Source organism: Oculina patagonica, chromosome 10 (assembly GCF_052425735.1).
Source record: "Oculina patagonica isolate OP01 chromosome 10, crgOcupat, whole genome shotgun sequence".
Taxonomy (NCBI): Eukaryota; Metazoa; Cnidaria; class Anthozoa; order Scleractinia; family Oculinidae; genus Oculina; species Oculina patagonica.
The window spans coordinates 12,994,969-13,018,201 of record NC_135767.1 but is presented as its reverse complement, the minus strand read 5'-3'; the positions used below and the strand labels follow the sequence as shown (position 1 = coordinate 13,018,201).

At 38.5% G+C, this 23,233-nt stretch overlaps 4 protein-coding genes across 5 annotated transcripts in view; 1 reads left to right on the top strand and 3 right to left on the bottom strand.

Annotated features, from left to right (window-relative positions):
* The window catches only part of LOC144629070 (uncharacterized), a 46,637-nt gene extending 36,660 nt beyond the window's left edge, over positions 1-9,977 (bottom strand). Inside the window, exon 1 of the mRNA XM_078487245.1 lies at positions 9,774-9,977. Within this exon, the coding sequence (XP_078343371.1) occupies positions 9,774-9,872 (99 nt within the window). The 5' untranslated portion in view covers positions 9,873-9,977. The remainder of the gene's footprint in view (positions 1-9,773) is intronic.
* LOC144629195 (mediator of RNA polymerase II transcription subunit 20-like) overlaps positions 1-23,233 on the top strand; it is a 316,942-nt gene that overhangs the window by 46,459 nt on the left and 247,250 nt on the right. The window lies entirely within an intron of this gene.
* LOC144628699 (collagen triple helix repeat-containing protein 1-like) lies at positions 4,621-8,040 on the bottom strand. The gene is made up of 2 exons (XM_078486827.1): positions 7,615-8,040; positions 4,621-4,971 (listed from the first exon to the last, which is right to left on the bottom strand). The coding sequence occupies exons 1-2, from the start codon at positions 8,038-8,040 to the stop codon at positions 4,621-4,623; spliced, it is 777 nt and encodes a 258-aa protein (XP_078342953.1).
* On the bottom strand, positions 13,023-23,206 carry LOC144629190 (N-alpha-acetyltransferase daf-31-like). 2 transcript variants are annotated; one of them, XR_013566312.1, is made up of 10 exons: positions 23,066-23,206; positions 22,804-22,902; positions 21,474-21,532; positions 19,082-19,127; positions 18,448-18,501; positions 17,986-18,047; positions 16,672-16,716; positions 15,680-15,764; positions 14,176-14,695; positions 13,023-13,658 (listed from the first exon to the last, which is right to left on the bottom strand). XR_013566312.1 is itself a non-coding variant. In XM_078487406.1 (9 exons), exons 1-9 carry the CDS (start codon positions 23,084-23,086, stop codon positions 14,480-14,482), a joined length of 687 nt encoding a protein of 228 aa, XP_078343532.1. In that variant the 5' UTR covers positions 23,087-23,206; the 3' UTR covers positions 13,023-14,479. The 2 variants fall into 2 exon arrangements, 1 of the variants encoding a protein (XP_078343532.1); XM_078487406.1 differs by having other exon boundaries at positions 13,023-14,695.

The following is a 23,233-nucleotide window of genomic DNA, read 5'->3' as shown; positions in this document are numbered from 1 at the left end:
GAAATTGAATATTCGTACCCAGTCCCCTGCTCGTTTCGAACATGGCTAATTTCAACCAACCGTCTCAAAGACTATTGTCGATCATTGTTGTTCGCCTTCTGTGTAATATGTTTTACTGTTCTTGAGCGCCGAATTATTGGAAAAAAATGAACCGCTATTTTATGCATTCTGATATAATTTTTGCACTCTTATAGATGCAGAAACACTAAATATGTAAATGAATAATTTCGATCATCCTGACCCACCCTAATGCAGTGAAAACGCGGCGAAAAGCGTGGGATTTGCGGGGACCTAACTGTAAACGTGTTAGACTCTGGATTAAGCAGGCCGGGCAATGCGTTGTGTTCTTGGGCGAGACACTTAATTAGGTATCTGCAGGAGGCAGATGTGAAGGGCTTCTGGGACCGGCAGACTGTCAAGTTAGTACTGTTCTATCGTACCTGCATTCGCCCTATCACTGAATATGCCTGTCCAGTTTTCAATGAGAGTCTACCTGCGTATCTTTCTCGTGAGCTAGAAGCAGTGCAAAAGAGGGCGATGCGCATCATTTTTCCGTTTTTTTACGTATGAAGAAGCGCTCGACAAGGCAAGTCTAGTCACTCTGTCAGGTCGAAGACAAGCCCTGACGGAAAAATTGTTTAACAATATTTTAGAGAACAATGACAGTAGGCTGAGGAATTTACTGCCCCCACGGAATCTAAGTAGTTATAACTTCAGAAAGTCACGCCAGTTTAACCCTGTTTTTAAGACTAATAGATTTAGAAATAGTTTTATTGTCTCTAATGTACTTAAGTTTGGATTTTAATCACTCTTGTATAGTTCTTTAAATATTTTTACATTTTATCGTTAGTTTTTTCGCTTTATAAATTTGTAAATATGACATAATTCAACCTTTTAGGTTGCGAAGTGGTATTAATAAACTATCTATATGGAATAGCATTCCAGGGGGAAGGGGAGCTAGCAACACTCCTAGTTAGTTTATGGCACGGGGAGTAGGACAATCTCAAGAAGAGTAGGATAGTTCGGCTCGAGTGTGACTTTACCATTTATCTTATTATGCAGAGAGACCAGGATCACAAAGTAAATGTAAATAAAGCAATAAGTTTTAATGCCGCAGCTTTAGTCTGATATAACATTTTTCTTTTCACAGTATTCGATCATAATCTTTAACTTTTGGAAACTTGTAAACCTAAATAATATGAATAAAACCAAGAATAAAACCATCAAAAAACATTAAGAAACACTTATTTTCACCTGCCTGCAAATTTTTTGTTATGAAATGAATATATAAGGAATTCTAGCTAAATTTTATATATTGTTATCACTCCGTTTTAGAGGATTAACAACTTAAGGACGTTCGCGCCAAAATTTTCTACTCGATAGATTTCTTAAATTTTTTTTGCTGCGGTCAGATAATGAGTTACTTGTGTCAGAAATTCGAAAAAAAGTTGGGGTCACCGACTTCGTTTCAGAGAAAAAGCGTGTGGAAAACTACCCTAATTTTGAAAACTGGCGCACGGTAATTCAGCTTGGTTTGCAGGGTTTATTGTTAAAAACATCGAAGATGAGTAAACGGAGGCGAACGATCTTCATCAAATTTTTTAGAAGTGCGTCTGTTGCGTAAATAATTCCTAGCTTTGCTATCTTTTTGTAAAATTTAACCTTGAAAAAACGAATTTGAAACTGTCGTACGGCAGAAAGGAAAGCTCAAAGAGTGAATCAGATTCAAACCGTAAATGTGACAAAAAAATTAAACTTCAACTCGATAGATTGTTTTTATTTTCTCACAAAACGTAGATATATCAATTAACAAAAGTAGTCCATAAAGAAATCAAAGTCTCTTCGAGATATCGACGTTTTTGCATGAAGTATGAGTCGAAGGTTTATCCTGTGCATTGTTCTTCGAACTTATCATTACAGTTTCTTTGTAGTTTAGTTTAACAATTTCCTATCTTCGCGGAGGAAATGCAGCCATATAATTTTGTCAAAAATGGCTCGTTCGCGCCGGGTATTTATACACATATTCCTTAAAGGGACTGTGTCACGGCTGATTGAAGTTTTTTTATTTAGTGTTCCTAAATATTCGCTATGAATCCTAATGTTTGCAAAGGAATTACTTCTATGTATCTAAATGACAAAACCATAGCTTCATTGTATCCAATTTTGTCTCCCGGGCGATAAAATTTAAAGTTACAAGCAAACGAGATTAACTTTGAAAACTGTTCCGCCGGACCATTTTTAAAAAAACCCATATCGCAATCCGTTTCAATCTTCGTCATTTCTGGCCATCCGTACTTTCTTTTGTATTTACTGTGCTATCGAAATGTCCCTTCACTGTTTTAGGAGGTTATTTTTATATTTCACTAAACTTGAAGGTCATTTTACCATGCCTTAATTTGGCTAACATTCGTGACACAGTCCCTTTAACATTACACAAATAAACAGTGCAAATTTCAGCGAGATCTGACAATTCTATGCTTTAAAATTGCAAGGACCTTTCGAGGCAGTCGATTACGGCAGCGAAATTAGCAAATGAAACAGCAAAATATGCGTTCGACGCTTTGTTTTTGTGACGCCCTATTTGAATTGTTATAGGTAGACCGCTGTTCAATGTGTTCAAGGCCGTATCGTTACGATTGCTCCACGAAAAAGCACGAAAAAAAATACGGATATTTCCGACTACTGTCGGAGAAAACATTGCGCATATAATTGCGGCGTAAACAAATCGTTACACTCAAGCTGCGTTTTGTCTAGGCTCTGCGAGGGTCGGATATTAAGACTCAGGATTAAACAAAAGCCATATATACAGTGAATGCTTTCGAATTATATTTGAAGATGAAATATGAAAGAATTTTGCTGTCTTTGACTGAAATTCCACTCGAACTGCGTAGATACGATCGCATGTTGTAAAGCCGATTCATGCAACATTTCTGACATTTCTGTCAACGCGAGGTCTCGTCCCTAACGACCTAGGCTGATGTAGCGACCACATTTGGCCTAATTTTTAACCGCTCCTAAGCTAAAAGAAGCCCCCATCTCTTGCATTTGTTTTAACTTCAATAATATCTTTGAAAAGAGCGAGTTTTTTGGTATGGTTTATTTTTGACGTTTGTAATTTTTAAACGATGTAAGTGCTAGTGATTATTTATTCGTGTTTTAGTTACGCAATCCATTGTTTGTGCGACGCTTTTTATAGATCGCCTTTCAGACACACGTGCGTTGAGATAAGAAAGCTGACATGTCACTTTTAAAATTGTTATATAACGTTTGTAAATGTGACAAGTCACGTTTTTTCCATGAGATCGCAAGTGATCACCCACAGCGGAAAGTAATCCCTTGAGAAATTAAAACAGTCCCTTGAGAAATTAAAAAAGTCCCTTGAGAGTTTACAAATATGTGGTTCCAAATTTTGTCCACATAACCCCTATTCTACGTTTTTAGCTTGTAAACAAGCAAAAACGTCGAAAAAAGTAGGGGTCACCGACCATTTAAGAGAGCAAATTGCAAGCGAAGCGAGCGGAACGGCAACTGAAATACATGCGCAGTAGGGATGCGCATAAACTTAAGACGGAATCCATCAAAAAAATCGAGTAATGTTAATTTTAGTTGGACAGTTTTAAAAGCTAAAGATGCAATTATCCGTGATAATGTCATCAACAATTTCTTATCAGAGCCTCAATAAATAAATTTCAAAGTTCACACGAACCATGTAAGCTATAGGTAAGCTCTCGCGTGTAGCTATTTTGTAAAAATCGTCTTTTAAGCGATTCAGTGGAATTCAGTGGAACTTCGAAATTTGTTTTTGATGTTTGGTGTTAGAAATTTCTTTTGATAAGATATTTGAAACAGTAACACAAAAGTTTGCAATACGATGTGAATAATTTAGGTACATAATTGTGTCCAATAATACTTGAAGTCCTGTCGGATTACGTTTTAAAAAAAATAATAAAAAAAAATGTTGTTTATAGTGGTCATGCACTTAGCTTCATATCTTTTTTCAGTTCTGATTATTTATTTACCTTATTACATGAAATTTTCGCGACACTTTAATTTCGCGAATTTCGCGATTCCAATAAAAATCGCGAAATTAAAGTGACGCGAACAATAAGTGTCGCGAACATAACATGACGCGAATATTAAGTGACTCGCATATGTCAGTAATCAATGTAAATGGAGGTGTCGTCAATTGACTCACTTGTAGACATTGTGAGAACTGCTCTGTTGTTCCTATTGCCGAGATTAAGTCCACCCCCTGCGTTTTTGTTAATTTTCGTTATTGTTCCTTCGATGAAGTCGTTTTATATAATTCAAAGACATGTCAAAATATATTGCCAAGAAAATGTAAATTGTGTCTCACTCAAAAACGCGAAATTAAAGTGATTCAAAATACAAAATTTTCGCAAAGTCACGAAATTTAAGTGTCGCGAAATATGTGCACCTCAAAATCGCGAAATTAACGTGTCGCGAAAATTTCATGTAATAAGGTATTTATTTATTTATTTATTTATTCATTCTTTGTTCATGTATTTTATTTACTCGGTTTCATTAGCGTTACTTGCTAGAGCTCTAACACGCTTCATAATACCAAGGGTAAATTAAGTTTTCATTCATTCAACGGCACTACTGGGATGGCGGTACTTCTTCAATCATTATCCGGGACACTGAATTCCACCCTGTGTGAGCGTCACCATGTTTTTCCCCGGTACACGTGCCTACCCAGAACTCAACTCTAACCGTGCCCGTTGCGAGATTCTCACAATAGCCTTCGAAGTAATCATTACGGTTGATTAACATAATCCCACGATCCAAGCCATTGTAAAGGACTGACTCGATCGTCATGGGACCACTGCATTCATTGCCATTAAACTTAAAATACCATCTGTTACAACGACCAATAGAATCGAGGCGAATGTTTCCCTGGTAGGAGACTTTAAGCGCCGTATTACTGTGTAGCTTGTTAAAAGAACATTCCTGAAGCAGAAAAATACGAAAATTATTCAGAATCGTAATAGTGGTTCAACTTACGAAAGAATTACGCACAAATAAGAAGTTTAAAACCATCTAATTATTAAGTGGATGTAATCCAACCAATCGATTCAAGCAGTCAATAAATCAATCAATCAACTGATCGATCGATCGTTTGATCAATCAATCAATCAATCAATAAACGAGTCATTCAACGAATTCACGAAAATAGACATGCCAGTTTTTAGTAGAACCCGGCAGGGAAACATCAGTTGACTAGCTAGTGTCAGTTCGTGTCGTGGGTTTTGTTTCTCAGTTTGCAAAAACAGTGGCCCTGCTAACTTGGGCGTTCTCAAGGAAAGAAATATTGTATTCTGATTTGTCTTAAAGGTCATATGAACAGAAACTTCAAAATGCCATTTTAACCAACCAAGCGCTAAAACTATCCATTATTGTGTAAAATTAAGAAAAAAAATTGCTTTCCGAGTCTTAAAGCGTGAAATGCAGCAAAAAATACGGATTTCCGAAGGCTTCACGAAAACGTTTTTTAATGACTGCACACTGAAATGGAAGGAATGTAACGAGTTTTTGACGCGTCATTATTGGTGTTTTTGAAGACGACCGCAGACCGATTCCGCAGACTGCACCGACGGCAAAGTCAACGACAACCTCTGGGGGAAAATGAATTTATATCTCGGGGGGGGGGGCACTCCCTATATTGGCCTATACGGGGAGGCTCCGCCCGAAAGGGGTACCTTTTTCATGCTTCAGGTATATAAAAGGGTAGGAATTTCGCCAGCTAAGGTATATAAAAGGGTAGGAATATCGCTCATTAAGGTATTTACCTTGTCGAGCGCTTCTTCATACGTAAAAAACGGGAAAATGATGCGCATCGCCCTCTTTTGCACTGCTCCTAGCTCACGAGAAAGATACGCAGGTAGACTTTCATTGAAAACTGGACAGGCATATTCAGTGATAGAGCGAATGCAGGTACGATAGAACTGTACTAACTTGACAGTCTGCCGGTACCAGATGCCCTTCACTTCGAACAGACGCACCTTATAGAGGTATCATTTAAATTTGTTAAGCGCTACATAAAAATGGCATCAAGACTTCCTGTTTTCGGAATTTGTCCTGTCTTTACGGTATATGAAAAGGGTACCTTTTTCAGTAAAAGGAATACTAAATGGGTGCCTTTTCTGTCAAAATGGTTTATAAAAGGGTAATGGGTTGGTCTTCGGCGCGGAGCCTCCCCGTACAAAACGCTTTTGAGTAGCCACCCCCCCCCCCCCACGGATTTATATTTTACTTGAGAATCTCGCAACTTTCCGGACGTATTCTGCTTATTTATCGCTTTAAGAACTAGTTCCGCTGAATATTTTAAGAGAGCGTTAAACCCCAAATAGAAAAACCAAAATTAACCGTCGTGACTAACGTTGTCCAAAATACGCAGAATTTTGTCATTTCACGTTGTTATTCGGTAAAGAACGACTTTGAAGTGTGCCAAGATTCAAAACGCACGTGCATAGTTAACGAACGTGCAGATAATTTTGCTCATTAACGTCAAATGCTAATGAGAAAGAACAATGGGGATTCCTGATTTGTTTTCATACCAGCGTGCATTCTACCTATGTTTCACACATGATATGCAAAACGACAGCAAACAAAACTTTAAGCTATTTTATTTTCAACGTGCGCGTCTCTGAACAACAACCAACAATCAATCAACTGAAAAACGGCCGAATAGAACGAAATAACTGCTTTGAAATGTCACTAAGCACATTTATTTAAATTCTAAGGTGCGGTCTGCGGAATCGGTCTGCAGTCGTCTTCAAAAACACCAATTATGACGTCACAAGTTTTTATTTCCAACAATTTTTCCGAGCACTCTACGATCAAAAAGGCCTAAAAAAGCGTTTTTCAACTTGCAATATCTGTGTGATGCAATGTCCGATTACCTTGAAACTTCGGGATATGTTTATTTGGCTCTTAATAAACACGGGCAAAAAATAAAAAAAAAAAATCGAAATTTCTGTTCATTTGACCATTAATAATTCACTTATTCCTTCAAGTCATACAATTATGGTGTCCGTCTTGTAGAAAGTCGAGGTAACGTGACACCAGTAATTCTGAGATATTAAATAAAGCTAAACCTTTGCACAATGCAACAAACTTTTACTAACTGCAACAAGACTAAAAAAATAAAAGGCCGTATTTGCTTGTTAAAGCAAAAATTGAGAGCTTCAAACTGTAATACTGCATGTAGAAAACGACCTCTTTAGTGTCCGTACAGCAGAGAAGTAATCCGTTAAAACGTCATTGTTTCTGTTTAGTAAGCTTGGTATACACGTATCCTTAGGGCGCTGACTAACTTTGCCTTAGGTCGATACGACGTTTCGAAATATAAAAAACTCCACTATGCCCAACCCCCTAGCAAGCCAGCAATTAACGCCTGACCCTGGGCTCCCTAGGGCAGCTAGCTTTACCACTCAGCTACCTGGCACAAACTTCCAAGACGTTGCCCCCCCCCCCCCCCCCACCAACCTCAATTTTTTTCTCGCGGGACTGGCTTGAAGGCCGACGCTAGCACGGTTCGCGGAGTCCACCTTTTGTCAAATCAGTGTAGATATAAACAAACAGGTTACTAACCTTTATTTTACCGTTGTCCGTATGCGTGTATTCTCGCCATGCACATTGTTTCCAGTTAGCCAGCTGTCTTGGGTCAATGTTTGCTGCGTCTCCTTTTTCCCCCTTTGTTCCGACGCCATTTTCTCCCTTTGGTCCTTTGGGGCACATTAGGCCAGAGGTCCCTGGGATACCAGCACTTCCCTTTATTCCCATTGTACCGATTTCTCCTTTTCCCCCCTTCTCTCCTTTGGTTCCTTCCGGGCCCCTTGGGCCACTTTTCCCTGGGTTTCCTATAGCGCCTGGTGAGCCCCGCTTTCCGTTGGTACCTTTTTCTCCTTTGAAGCCATCTCTACCGGGAGACCCCGTGGCTCCCGGAATTCCTGGGATGCCGGGCACTCCTGGCATATATGGCTGTTGAGACAAAAACAAGCTGTTACCATAAGCCATAAATCTCCGTCCTTAACGGATGAGTTAAAGTAGCCTGAGCTATATGGCCATGACAATATTCATCAAGCAAAATATTAGTAAGGGTGTCATAAAGGCACCCCACTAAATACACTACATGTCATTAAGATCTTTTCCACAAAAACTTTACTGAGATACTGGGGAATAATGAAAGTGTATAAGGATTGTTTTTCTTAATTGAACAGATCGTGCCTTGCGGCCATGCTCTGAGTCATTTAAGTCAACTTTTAAACTTTTGAATTCGCCATCTTAAATTTCACTATTTTCTTAGAAATTAAAAAAGATGACTTTTTTCTGCCAAACCTGGATGTAATGATGGCAACACTAAAACAAAGACACACAGGTGACATATGCTTCTTAAGGAGGCTCGATGTAGTTTTTTTAGCCGAAGGGTGGTTGTTTTGAAAATTAAAATTATCTAGGAAGCCAATGTTCGATTTTTGCCAAAATACACCATAATGATCAAATATGACCAAATTTTAATTTTTTGCCCGTTATTTTGTCACAAAGGTTACCATAGCATTCATTGACGTTTTCTTTTGTTCCCAAACAAGCTTGATTTTCTCGAAATCTAGATTGACTCTTGGCATTCATTTTTTGATATGTTCAAGTATAGTAGATTGACTACCTGTACACAAAATTTTAGGAAAATCTGTAAGAGCTTTTTAGAGTAAATCAAGAATGAAGTTTTTGGTATTTTCGTATAATTTCCTGCAATCGGCAGTCGAAATATTTTAACAAATTAAAGCAAAAAGTCTTTCGCTTTAAGTTAATGGTCTTTGATGGTGTAAGAATTTATATTTCAGTGAGAGTAACTGTGCTCAAATAATACGAAACAATTTTAAAGCGCCTATTTTACAGTAAAACGGTGTTTTTCTGAAAATTTCATTCTTGATTTACTTGAAAACGCTCTTACAGATTTTTCTAAAATTTCGTCAACAGTTAGTCAATCTACTAAACTTTAACATATCAAAAAATAAACACCAAGAGTCAGTCTAGATTTCGAGAAAATCAAGCTTGTTTGAGAACAAAAGAAAACGTCAATCGTTGCTATGGTAACCTTTGTGACTAAGTGACGGGTAAAAAATTAAAATTTGGTCATATTTGATCATTATGGTGTATTTTGGCAAAAATCGAACATTGGCCTCCTAGATAATTTTAATTTTTAAAACAACCACCCTTCGGCTAAAAAAACTACATCGAGCCTCCTTAAAGTTTAAGCATCGTATGATGTAAAGAAAATCCCATTTCAAAATTGCGAAAAAACCTCGAGGGGGTGGCATTAACCCCCCCCCCCCCCCCCCAACTGTACGTCGGAAGGTTAACACAGGGCTTTGTGTCCAAGTTTTTTCTTCGAGGAGGGCACAAAGATACTTAATTTTACCACTGAATAATCAGCGAAAATCTCTTTTGTGACATATCTGTCTCCGAGTTTTAATTTCTAGTTCCATTAAAAGTAAATTGCTCTTTAAAGGCGCAAATTTATCATGCTAGGATTTGAAGTTTTCAAGCTTTTCTTCTAAAGCTTATTTAAAATTTGGCGTCAGATATGCAATCTTAAATACACCTAGTTTGTCTCGTTGCTTTGTCAACTCAAGACATTTTCTAACCGCGCTGAATTCTTGGACACAAAATTGCTTGTTTTTGCGCTTCCTAAGGCTTCCCGAGGACACACAGTTAATTAATAACGTTCCTGAACGAAATTCGGTACCTACCTTGCATTTGGATGTCGAAGCGTTTGACTGCAGTTCGTTGGCGTACGTTCTTGTCGAGAAACTGACTGCAACAAGAAAAAAAGAGAAGAAGCCTCGCATGTTTTGCTCAGTCGCTCGTGATTGTTGCAGACTAACTTGCCTTCAATACTTTACGACAAATCTTTCGGATGAGATGAGAATTGCAGACTCCCTTTTATTGCTTCTCGTCAGCTTGCTTGCTCAAAACAGGAACTTCATTCCAATCTGAGACGAAATGATTGGTTACTTTGGAGTAAACAAAAATCAGATGCAGTGCTTTTAGCAGAGAATCAGCACCGTATCAGTTCAGTTGAAAGACGTTTAAACTCGAATCTTTTAGTTAACTGCTTCATCACATGACGGAGGGGACATTGGGGTTTGCGGTATTGGCCAATTTTCCATGCGTTATTTCAGTAATTTTAAACCCTTCTGGTTATTCCACTGAAATAGAACCTGCACTGAGATTTTTGTCAAATTTTGCCTACTGATTGTTGATGTTATAGTACTTAAACTTTGAAATAAAAACGGGAGGTGCTCGTGCTCGTTTAGGAGCAACAGCACCTTGTTTAAACCCAATAAATCCTTGATATCACCATGATTTTGGCCACGATGCTCAATGCTAAATACACGTTTCCGACGATTATTTTTACTCGTGAATGTAATGAAACGAGTATGGTTATGGAAAGTGATATGCAAATTTTCACTCAGTCAGTCGGTCGGTCGGTCGATGGGCTGTTAACTTTAATTTATGAATAATAATTTATCCATTAAATTATTGGCTGTTAACTTTAATGGCTTGTATGTATAAAACCTATTCGAATGGCTCGATTTATAGCTCTTAAGAATTTCACATGACAAATAGAAGAAATAATCTTAGAGAAAATATGAAAATCTTCGAAGCACTAGTGATATTCCGTGTTTTCATGAAATTTTTAGATTTTGCAGACACGAACTGTGGACTGCGACTGCGTTGGGTATTAAAAGGTTGATTTCAGGACAATTGTATGAATAAAGTCCAATTTTAGCAGTCTCTGAATGTTTTATAGTTCCAAGCGTATTGTACGATAATCAATAGTCATGATACGTAAATAATTTATCGTCAAAAAGCTCGCCAAACTGACGAATTTTGTTGTCCTTTAATAATATACTGTATAGTACTTGATTTGCATCTCTAATAGATTCATAAAAAAGGAGAAAGAAAAAAAAAGACGTCGTATAAAATTGTAAAAAAGATTGTCGTAAAAAAAAATTTCACCCCTCGGAGGTTTGAACCGGCGACTCTTAACATCAACTATGGTACTCAAGACCAAACGCTTAACAGCTAGACCACTTCGACTTGCGTGTCATTTGCCCTGAAAATTAGCATATAAATTTCTTTGTAATGTTCTTATCCCGCTGACCGATACCGTAGGTTCAAAGTTTAAGCTTCTTCGAATGGCTCGATTTATAGCTCTTAAGAATTTCACATGACAAATAGAAGAAATAATCTTAGAGAAAATATGAAAATCTTCGAAGCACTAGTGATATTCCGTGTTTTCATGAAATTTTTAGATTTTGCAGGCACGAACTGTGGACTGCGACTGTGTTGGGTATTAAAAGGTTGATTTCAGGACAATTGTATGAATAAAGTCCAATTTTAGCAGTCTCTGAATGTTTTATAGTTCCAAGCGTATTGTACGATAATCGATAGTCATGATACGTAAATAATTTATCAAAAAAAAGCTCGCCAAACTGACGAATTTTGTTGTCTTTTAATAATATACTGTATAGTACTTGATTTGCATCTCTAATAGATTCATAACAAAAGGAGAAAGAAAAAAAAGACGTCGTATAAAATTGTAAAATAGATTGTCCTAAAAAAAAAAATGAATGGATTACCCGCGTCCGCTGTAAACACAAGGAACCAACGTGATCATATCTCCCTTCAAACAACTTCTATACTAACATGCCGCTCACAAAAAGACAGAATCATTTCATAGCTCTACACCAATACATTTAGTATTCTCATTCACGAGTGGGCTAACAAAGCACCTTTGATTTATTCCACAATGAGAATTGGTCCATTTTAGCTCTATAGAAAGTAAGTTACTAGTCAATTCAAAACAGCAGAACAATGGCAAATTTTTGTTGCAGTTTCGGCCATGCGATGTTCAGCAACCCACAATGTACCCCGCCATGATGATTAGTTGCTTTAGAGTAAACTTGACAAATCACATGGAGCCTTTAGCGCAGAATGAGGGCCTGAGAATGAGAGCCACACCCCAAGTTGACACACGTTTCGACCCGAATCTTGTGTTTATCAAAGACAAAACGATTGGTTACTTTACAGTAAACTTGACAGATCAGATTAAGTGTTCTCTGCAGCACAGTATACAACGACAGCTTCGAGCTGACACTAGGACATAAGGGTAGGACAGGACAAGACAGGGTATGGTAAGGTAGGTTGGGGTAGGATAGGGTAGGATGGGATGGGATTGGATGGAATGGGATAGGATAGAATAGCCGTTAGGCGAAAAACAGCCACTGAAAAAACTAGCCGTTAGGCGTAAAAATTGAAAAATCTTGTTTCCGCAATCAGTTCGAAAATAAAAACCAACCGGTCGCGGAATGATTTTTGCCAGGTTTTCGTCCGTTTTAAGTCTATTTACATTGATACCTCTAAAGGCGGTGTTACAAGGGACAACTTGCAACGATTTGTTTTGCGAAATGTTGCGCGAAAAATCGTTGTTGGAAGTTGTCCTGTGTAACACACCTTAAAGGCCTGCCAAACGGATACGCCAGTTTTCAACTTGCGTCTCCGTTTGGCTAGGACGTGCGTGCACTTGCGTTGACTTGCTTTCACTTTGGTCGAGGTCAAATTTGCACTCAAGTCTTCACCGCTGGCCACCTAACGAACTCAATTCAAGTCTTGCTGTACGTTCACTTCAAGTACAGAATTGCAGTGCGCGCAGTCGCAATGAAATGGCTTTTTTGACAACTACCGTGCACTTGCGAGTTCGTTTGGCCAGCCAACGCGTCTGTACGCAAGTTCATCTGGTGATTATTTGCGCCCACTTGCGTTACCATTTGACCAGGTCCTAAAGGAGTAAAAACAGGAGTACACGGCGGATCCGCTCCACAAGCTAAACTTAAGCTGCCAAATTTAGGAATGAGTTACACCCCTTGAAAACTCTTGCGTCCACACCTTTTGAAAAGAACGGAAAATTCCTGTTGTAACAATTTTCAGAACTGTTTTGCATTTCAACAAACTTTATTCTATTTTATGGGCTACCATAGGTTATGATTAACGGAAGTTTCTATTTTATGAGAAATAACTGTAGGAGCTATAGGTACATATTTACTCTTACTAAAGACTCCCGGTTTCTATTCTACCAAATAAGTAACGGATCATTCTATTAAAAATAGTTAAAACTCAAATCGTGTTTTAATGTGATGCATTTGATTACGCTCTACAAGGTGGTTTTCACCTTTAGTGTGTGACCATTTAAATGAAAGCTATAAGGTCGGGACACACTAGTCGACAAGTCGCGTAACATGTCGCGAGGACAAGTTGCTGCAACTTGTTGCCTCATGTGACATGGTGCATTTTTGCGACAACCTTTGTCGCTGCGACAGAATTTTGTCGCTGCGATCAGTGGCACGAATTCAAACCAGTTTGTATTTGTACAAAATGAGCGAAAGCAGCTTTGTCGCAGCGTGTGCACACTTCTGCGACAAGTCGCTGCGATAAAATATAAATTAACCAAACGATGGAGCGTCATGTATTTTCGCCATATTGAATTGGAAAACTAGTTCACATTCCCACACTTCTAAATTCGCTGCGTGTACCGAACAAGCGCCTTGTCGCAGCGGCTTGTTTTCAAGTACCTTATTACATGAAATTTTCGCGACACGTTAATTTCGCGATTTTGAGATGCACATATTTCGCGACCTTAAATTTCGCGATTTTGCGAAAATTTTGTATTTTGAATCACTTTAATTTTGCGTTTTTGAGTAAGACACAATTTACATTTCCTTTACAAAACGACTTCATTAATGAAAAAATAGCGTCAAAATTAACAAAAAAAAAGCGAGGGTTGGACAAAATCTCGGCAATAGCTACAACAGAGCAGTTAATGTCTACAAGTAGGTTATGCTTGTAAGTGCATGAGTTATTGTTCTTGAGTCAATTGACGACAACATCCATTTAGATTGATAATTCCTTCCTTCAGTGGCACTAACTCATATTTTCTTAATTATTGACATAATGTGAGTCACTTAATTTTCGCGTCATGTTTTGTTCGCGACACTTATTGTTCGAGTCACTTTAATTTCGCGATTTTTTTGGAATCGCGAAATTCGCGAAATTAAAGTGTCGCGAAAATTTCATGTAATAAGGTAGTACACACGGAGCGACTTGTCGCAGAGACCTGTCGCTGTGACTTGTCGCCTTGTGTGTCCTGCCTGACCTAGAGAGCAGTATGTTCATGTGGTCCTTTCTATTTCGTTGTACAAGATGAAGTGTGTGTCCATTCAAATGAAAGCTATTGAGCTGCACGTTCGGGTAGCACTGTTTGTTTTTTAATACTCTGCAAAATATTTTTTTTATCTTCAAATGTTTTTCTTGGGACAAAAGGGGTTAAGTTTTGCACGGGTAAGTGCACAATATTTCGATACATAAATCACAACACTGCAAGATCTCTCCACTGCTAAGACCCTTCATTTGTGTCATCCGTCTTCTCTTCAAGCGTGGTTCTTGGGCAGCGACTGGGAGGATGTTCCTTTACATGTCGCGAGTGAGAGCATTTGTGACTGGCTTCACATGGATGATCATGGCTGTTATCCTTGGAAGATTTCTCCTCCGCAGTTTTATGCTGGTCCTCAAGGCTTAGTGCTTCTAGATCTTTTACAGCAGCAACTTTCTCCTAAAAAGAGCGAATACAAATGTAACAAGGTGTATTTTAAGAACTAATTAAATTGGATTATTTTGGGCCTTTAGTAATAAGGGCCTTGTAATAAACGTCTTCTAGTTCTTTACCCAATGGGGTGATGACTGGTGTATATAGCGTGAAAGGTGTGGTTAAAAATGGAAGTTTAAAGGCGCTTTTAATTACAAGAATAACATAAAAAATATTGTAAATGAGCACTACTGTAAATAAATTTTAAAAAAGTAAAAAAAAAAAATGGCCGAAAAGTTACAAAAAAGCTATAATATAAAAGTTATAAGAAAGGAGATTTTTAAGTTTATTTTTAAAACAGGCACTGAAGAGCTGTTCCTGGTATCAGATCGCAGAGCATTTCAAAGCGTGGAGGCTGCCACAGAGAAAGATCTTGCTCCATAAGGTTTCAAATTAAATTGTTTCTAGTTTGACTTTTTTTATCTAAAAGGGGACACCTTGAGCCATGTGGCCCAAATTGCCGGAGCTTATCCCGGTCAAGTTGAATGGGATAGATAAATAAATAATAAATAATAAAAGATTTATATAGCGCCATATCCATGGCTCGATCATGGCGCTTTACAGTAAAATATGATTAAAAAGTGAAATTTACTTAAAAAATTTACATCAGTGATATAAGAAAATACTAACAAATAAAATAGCTAAGCTGTATAAATGGAATTAAAAACTAAGAATCATTAAAACCTAGTCCATCACAGGGTCCCCCCCCCCAACATTGTGTCGCGGGTACCCATTTATACACCTTGGTGGAGAGAGGTACTATGAGAGTAAAATGTCTTGCCCAAGAACACAACACAGTGACCCTGGCCAGGGCTCAAGAATACTGCTCGATCCAGAGTCCGGCGCACTAACCATTAGGCCACCATGCCTCCCATCTAGCTAGTTGCATTTTTATTTGTCTCGTATGCGCCCCCCCCCCCCGACCCCAACAGTACAGAAGTAAACACTAACCTCTAGCTTAAGACCAGTGAGATCTCTCTTCATGGCATAAGCATCTTCACCATCAGCATAATACTTTGGTTCAATCTCAGAAATACTGTTAATGCAAACAAAAGAGCCACTTGATTGATGTGGACAAAATGGAAGCAAGGGAAGTTAGGCGTCAAAGTCCAGAGTAACCTTACAGGTCTCATCTACGGTCTGACCATTTAAATAGAAGCCACTAAGCAGTGCTTTCTTGTGCTACTGTTTATTATGCTGTAAAAGATGGTTCTTACTTTCAAGTCTGCAAATGAAACCCTAGCAAGTGACCATTCAAATATAAAGCTAGTGCTTTTATGGAGTGCAGATGTTTGTTATGCTTGACAAGGGGGTTCTAACGGTTTAGTTTGTGGATGAAACCCTTGTGTGTGACCATTCAAATGAAAGCTATTGAGCAGTACTTTTATGTGGTACTCAGTTTATTACGCTGTTCAAGGTGAATCTAACTTTTCAGTCTGTTGATGAAACCCTTGTGTGTCCATTCAAATGAAAGCTATTGAGCAGAATTTCGTGTGGTACTGTTTATTATGCTGTACAAGGTGGCTCTAACTTAAAAGTCTGAGGATAACACCCTAGTAGCATGTGACCATTCAAATGAAAGCTATTGAGCAGAAGTTTCATGTGATAAGTTGTTAATTGTGCTGTACAAGGTGACTCTAGCTTTTAAGTCTGTGGATAAAACCAATTTCGAACTTCCGCTTACAAATTGTATACCAGTTAACTGCAGACTCGGCTTTATGTGCAGACACATATGAAGAGGATTAAGCAAGGAAGTAACTGCAGACAGCAATCGTCTTCACAGGACACAAAAAAGTCAATATCACTTTGGATTCTTGAAACTTTTAGGCTGTACCTAACAACATTTAACACTGTTCCTTTTAAACCTAAAAATCTGCAAAACAATACTTAGATCACTGTCACCTTCTAAACGCCGCACTGAGTTTGTTTCAAATGTGGCTTACCTGAAACCTAGTGTCTTGTTGTAAAGGTGAAGGGCCGCTCTATTGCTGTTGAAAAAAGACAGCCCAGTGATCAGAAAATGCCATCTTGGTAGATGTACAGTGAATGCAGTAAGCCTAACTTACACCCGCTTTCAGTGTTTTGTGCATAGCTATCTTTCTACATCCATCTTTCAACATCATCTTTCTACATCGTCTTTCGACGTGCTGTTTGAAAGGAGCCAATCAAAACCTATACATACCGTTGTTGGTTTCATGCAAATGTGCGAAAAGGTCAGAAGGTCATGCTAGTGGGCTGTGATTGGCGGATTTCCATCCGTGTTGTTTGTTTAGCACCTCGAAAGATGGATGTCGACAGAAAGCCGCTATGCATGTAACACTGAAAGCGGGTGTAATCTACAGACAATTGTGTTTTGGATTTTTGCCATAAAACAACACAGAGAATAGCTTCTGCATGGAACTGCTCCAGTACTAAACTATCCCTCAGCTATGCCCATTGATAATTATTATTTATCACAGGAGAAAATGTAAGTAACCATTTTTACACATTGTGAATGTGAGGCTCTTTGCATTGTGGCCAAGTGAACAAAACTCATACCGTAAAATTCCAGTTATAAGCCACCTCACTTATAATCCCCCTCCCCCCCGGTTATAAGCCCACCTACCTGAAAACAAAAAAATACATCCAATTATAAGCCCCCTCCCCCCCCCCCCACCCGGATATAAGCCCCCCTCTACCGGATGACAGTACTAAATAAGGCATAATTTATTGTTGCTTTATTATGCGTTTTTAACTTTAAAATGTATTTCGATCAACGCTCCCGGACTTTAGCAATAAAGACAATATATCGTCAAAGGAGCATCCTTTTTAAAAGGTATTGGGATTTCAAGTTTTCAAGTTTATATTTTTTTCTCAAAATCAAGCTTTAAAGTTGGGGTGAGGAGAATAATGGTAACTGAGGAGAATATGCTGCCTTTGCAATAACATCTGCAAATGCAAATGGTTAGATATTCTAGTCTTCTCGGATAAGAACGATAAACCGTAGGCCCCGTCTCCTGCATTTTCAGTGTTATGGTCAGCAGGGGACGTAAAAGAACCCACACGCTTATAGTAAAGAGTAGGGCATGGAGTCCCCGGTGTTGTGGTCTGGTCTTTGCCCGTTGTATTGTTCTTACTGTGAAATCCTCGGAGATATTAGCTGTATAAGCTACTCTTCAAATCCGAGGGTAAACAAAGTGATGGTGGTGGTGGTGGTGGTGGCTTATCTATGAGTGCGGCTTATACAGGAGTCTTTACGGTAAAACAATTTCACTTACCTCTTTCTTACATGAAGAGAGACATACTGTGCATTAAAACACTCCACCATAGCACGAGAAGCCTAGCAATTTAAACAGATGCTTTATATCACTTAAACATGGAAAGAAAAACATGGAAGCTGTATTCATGAATAACAAAATTTAAAAACAAATCGAATTTGGCTAAGAAAGTTAACAAATTAAGTCCCAGCTGAAAAAAATTATAACTGCCATTCTTGCAATCAAATGAAATGGAATTTTGACCTAATTGTTTGAGTAGTGAAGTCTAATTATTTGTTTCAGTCAGTACCAGGGGCCACCCCCACCCTGTTTTCTGTTTTATTATTTTTAAAAATATTATTTTCAGAATCATTTTAAATCATTCTCCTGCTATTACAATTCGTAACCAAAACCCTGCTTTGAAATGACAACCTTGAAGTCTGCGATAAATAATGAAGCAAATTGTAAAACCATTATGAGTACCTGTTCCATAAGTTTTTGAGCCAAACCTAACCTCCTGTGGGACCGTTTCACAGCCTGCAAGGTAAATAAAAATATTCAATGTTTTAGAGGACACTACTCCTGGTGCAGCATGTATCCTACAGCTGTAGGCTGTAAAATAAATTTTGTCTATAAAAATGGCAAGATCATATATTGTATACAGTCGAATCTCTCTTAACGGACACTCTCGTAAGCGGACAGCTCTACTTACGGCCGCCTTGTTGCAAACCCCGTTTTAACTCCCATACAAACTCTGCATTTTTACATTCTCGTAAGCGGACATTCCCGTAAGCGGTCGCGGACAGTTTTTAAGCTCCCGTAAGCGGACAACCCCCATCACCGTTGGTCACAATGATTTTACAGTAATAACAGTACAATATTTCAGTGCTTGTTTTTTCGTCATCCACGTCCTTCCGGTTATTGTTAGCTCGACAAGCTCCCTTAAGCGGCCATTTATCCCTTACACCTCTAGTGGCCGCTAACAAGAACCATTCTCGTAAGCGGCCAGCTCTAGTTACGGACACTTTTTTCGCGTCCCGAGGGTGTCCGCTTACGAGAGCTTCGACTGTAACGGTAAAATAAGTTGTATAGTGTACAATGTGCTTTATTCTCATACCAGTGAGGTGATGTGTCCATGGACAGCCTCATCCGGCTCCTCTTCCCTAAAAAAGCAATCAAAATTATCATTAAATTTTTAATGTATACTGAACAAATATATTCCATTTTGCCGTGCGTCTGTTCAGTTATAGATCACAGATGATGTGAAAATGTGGTATGAACAAAAAGTGGCCCATGAACCGCTAGGCGAGTGGGCACTAGGCCAGTGATGGGTCACTGATGTTCATACCACATTTTGACGTCTTCTGTGATCTGTAACTGAACAGACGCACGGCAAAATGGAATCTATTTGTTTTATATGTATAACACAAGACTTCAGTACACTTCAGTGTGAGCAATGCTGCTACTGGTGAGCTAAGTTGTTTCTCATTCCACGAAGCACTGTTAAACCGATTAAATAAAGAGAACAATATTAAATTGAAAGTCAATGAAAAAACTAACCTTTATTCCGATTCGGAAGGTTGTTCAAATCTGTATTACTTAAGCATTAACCTAAGCGTTCAATCGCCATTCATTTGATTCCCGTGGCGCCGTCCAACTGTACAACATCGTCAACACACTTTTATACGGATTTTGATAATTTCTTGAATAATTCACTGTCTTCTTCAAGCTTGTTTAGGGACTGGTCAAAAAGTACAGGGGGGGGGGGGTGGGCCGGAGCAGAAAGGGGGTGGGTCATCAGTTTTTGAGCCCTCGAAAAGGGGTGGGTTATGAAATTTTGATCTACACATAGGGGGTGGGTCATCTTATTTATACACTAACTTTAAACTGTTATAGTTCCAAGAACAGCTGTATTCATCAGTATATAAAATTGATAAATTTTTCTGTGTGAGCATTTTTTAATAAATTTTTAGCAGTTTCAGAAGGCTCAAATATAAAAATATCCCGGGGGAGCATGCCCCCTGACCCCCCTAGATGGTTTGTGATCATAACATCAGGTTTGCCTGTCACTCTTCAACCTGCATAGATTCACGCTGGGCTTTAAGCCTTTTAATACTAGTAAACTCAAACACTTTGCAAAATTAATATGAATGATGGACAGTGGTTGTAGTTTCTGTTATCAATTTCTGTGTAAAAATATGAACTCTTCAATAGTTGTTTATGAAATAATATAACATACTGTTTCAGGTTTCGCATGTTTGTGTCCAAATTTTCCCATGGACTTTACACAGAAATATGCGGAAAACTTACAACAGACTAGTATAAGAAGTGATAAATTCATTCTTCTTTGCTGTGTTAAGAAAAGGGTAAAGACGTACATGGAACAGCAGTGTCCATCAGGGAAAATCAGGGTGTTCTGTGTAGGGAATTGCACTTTAAAAACTTATGCCAAATCAAAAACCTCCAACCCTTAACGGATAATAAAGAAAAGATTGGTTCCTTAGCAAAGGGGGTGGGTCATGTAATTTTTAACCCCCTACCAGGGGTGGGTCAATCAGTTTTGAGCCAGGAGGAAGGGGTGGGTCACAAATTTTCGAACCATCACTTTTTCAATTGCTCCGGCCCACCCCCCCCTGGTACTTATTGACCAGTCCCTTAGCTCAGTTAAATGCTTGGAAAGGTAAACGATGCTTGGGGTATTATTTCTCACTGTAGAATTGTAATTACGTGTACTAAGCTGAACGTTTTTGCTTTGTTGTGGCCCCGCGAGTTTAAAAAAACTTTGCCGACAACTCTGATCTCGCTCGCGAGTCACACTACACCCTGACGTCATCTGTGCGTCCGTACTCTAATAGATGACAGGCATCAACCAATCACAACACACACAATAGCTCAGTTATTGTATAAGTGTTTCTGTACATGACTGTTGTGACTAAACATGATTTTAGTTAAAAAAATTTAAACCAGTTTGTGCACTATAAAACATAACTATTTTTATTGATTATTGAAAATGCGTAAAAAGTAATGTACATGTAAATGCACCATAAGTTTCTGAAAGAAGCAATCCCCAAGCCACCCTCACCCTCTTCATCCCCAAAAGAACTGATAAAATTTCACTTTCAGAACTTGGATTTTACTTGTATCTGCATTGCATATCATAATTTTAAAATTAGTTAAAATTTGCTGGGTATGTCAAAGCTGTCAATGAGCAGGGCTTTAGACTAACTTTTTAACTCACTGGTTTACTGGCTAGTGACATGTCAGATTTTACTAGCCAAAAGTAATTTTTCACTAGTCAGGTATATTGATTTCTATCAAGAACAGCTGACTTTTCCGAGTTTTTCACTAGCCAAATGGCTAGTAAGAATGCTAAACCTGGTAGTCAAAACCTAAATTTTAGTAGCCTTTGGCTAGTTGGCTACCGTTAGTCTCGAGCCCTAAATGAGTTTCACCTCAAACTGGTAAGAAACTTCAAGCAAGCAAGAAGCAATACACTTCAATTCTCTTACATTTTTGCAAGAACATATCCGACAATCTTTCCTTTCTCATCCTCTGCAACATATGACAACTGAAAAGAAAAGTTAATAAATGTTATTAAATAAATATAATATACCTTCAGGAGTCTATTTGTTGAATTGATTATATTGATAAAACAAACTAATTTAAGATGACTGTCAATAATAATCATTTCAGCCTAACCCCAGGGTTTTCAAAAGAAGCCGACACCTGCCCGAGTTCCACAGGCTACTTGTTTTTATGTCACCGGTTTCTTTAGCCATAGCAATCAACTTGTGAGGAACAAAATCGGCTTGTCACAGCCGTCTACTCTATCACTTGTTGACGCCTACTTCCAAACGTTTTGAAATCCCTGCTAACCCTCTCCCACACTGTTCCCAAATCATTTAATTTAGCACTCAAGGTTCTTATTGTTCTTATTTTATTGTAGGAGCTCATGAGGGTGCTTAGTGTCCAGAGACAGTGTACTTAGATATATTAGGGATGGGAGCTTATGTTTTAATTATAAAAAATCTCAGTAAGAAAACAAAAGAAAGATCGTTAAAAGATGGCGAGTACGCGATTTGAGGAGAATATTCGCAAGGCATTCTATGTGGACAGGAGAAGTCTGGGAACCACTTTGGTCCTTAGGTTGCTTGGACATGTACAAAGAAGTACGTAGCATGTGAGATGTTATAAATGTATTTCGCTTTGTTTCTTTCAATGAGCCTCTTGAACTTTGGCTTCACACAGGAAAGAGTTTTGGTCTAGAAAAGGGTAGCATTTGCCTGGAAACTGATCGGTGGTATCACGAATTAAGTCCAGAATTGGAATAGAAACTTAGAAGAGAAAGAGGTTTTCCTAACCTTAAATAAAATCATCGCAGCATCGTTGTTGACAGATGGTTTTCCATTAAAACACTGACAGTAAAACAGTTGTAAAAAATGCAAGTCTGGGATAGGGTAGGGATCTTCGGTGTCTAGTCTAGTAAAGGGTTGCAAATATAAGCTGAATACGATCTGGTATAGGGTAGGAGCTTTAAATTCCCAGCGGCACACCCCCACCCAAGAACACAGAGGGTGCCCCCCCCCCGGCTACAAGTACACAATGTACAGCCTTTGCAATCCACCATTGTGTACAAATATTATAGCTACATGTACACAGCTGTAGTGAGCTAAGATCTTAACTGTATTAGGCAGGGGTGAAGCAGTGTGACACCCAGAGAGAAAACTTTTTTCCCTCTTTCTTCGCAGCTTTACCTGATAAAAAAGATATACTTCTGAGGATTTTATATCATAATGCTACATTTGTAGAGGTGTCTTATCCAGAAAGTTTAAAACTCACTTGAGGCCACGACAAACCGTGGTAGAAATAATATTTCATCTGGTAATTCTCAGGAAGGCACAGCAAATTACAGTGCTGCATGTTCATAAGATCTTCAGGCTGAAAGTTCAACAAGAAAGGAAAAATTAATTTATAACTTGTGAAAGGTACAAATCATACACAGCAACTGAGACGGAAATTCGAGGAAGTTTTCAGCTTGTCGTAGAGATCAAAATCCCTCATTTACAATCACCGATTTAACACAGACATAAGTAAAACTTACCGTTGCACACCTAATATTCATTTTGACAATTCTCTGAGGCTAGAATGCAAAATTAAGGCGTTTTGTAAGTTACTCTCGGCTCTGACAACAAAATCACATGGAAGAGGAGAAAAGCAAACATTTGTCCAGCGGTCTGTAAATGAAATTACCCATAATCCATCCTGGTGT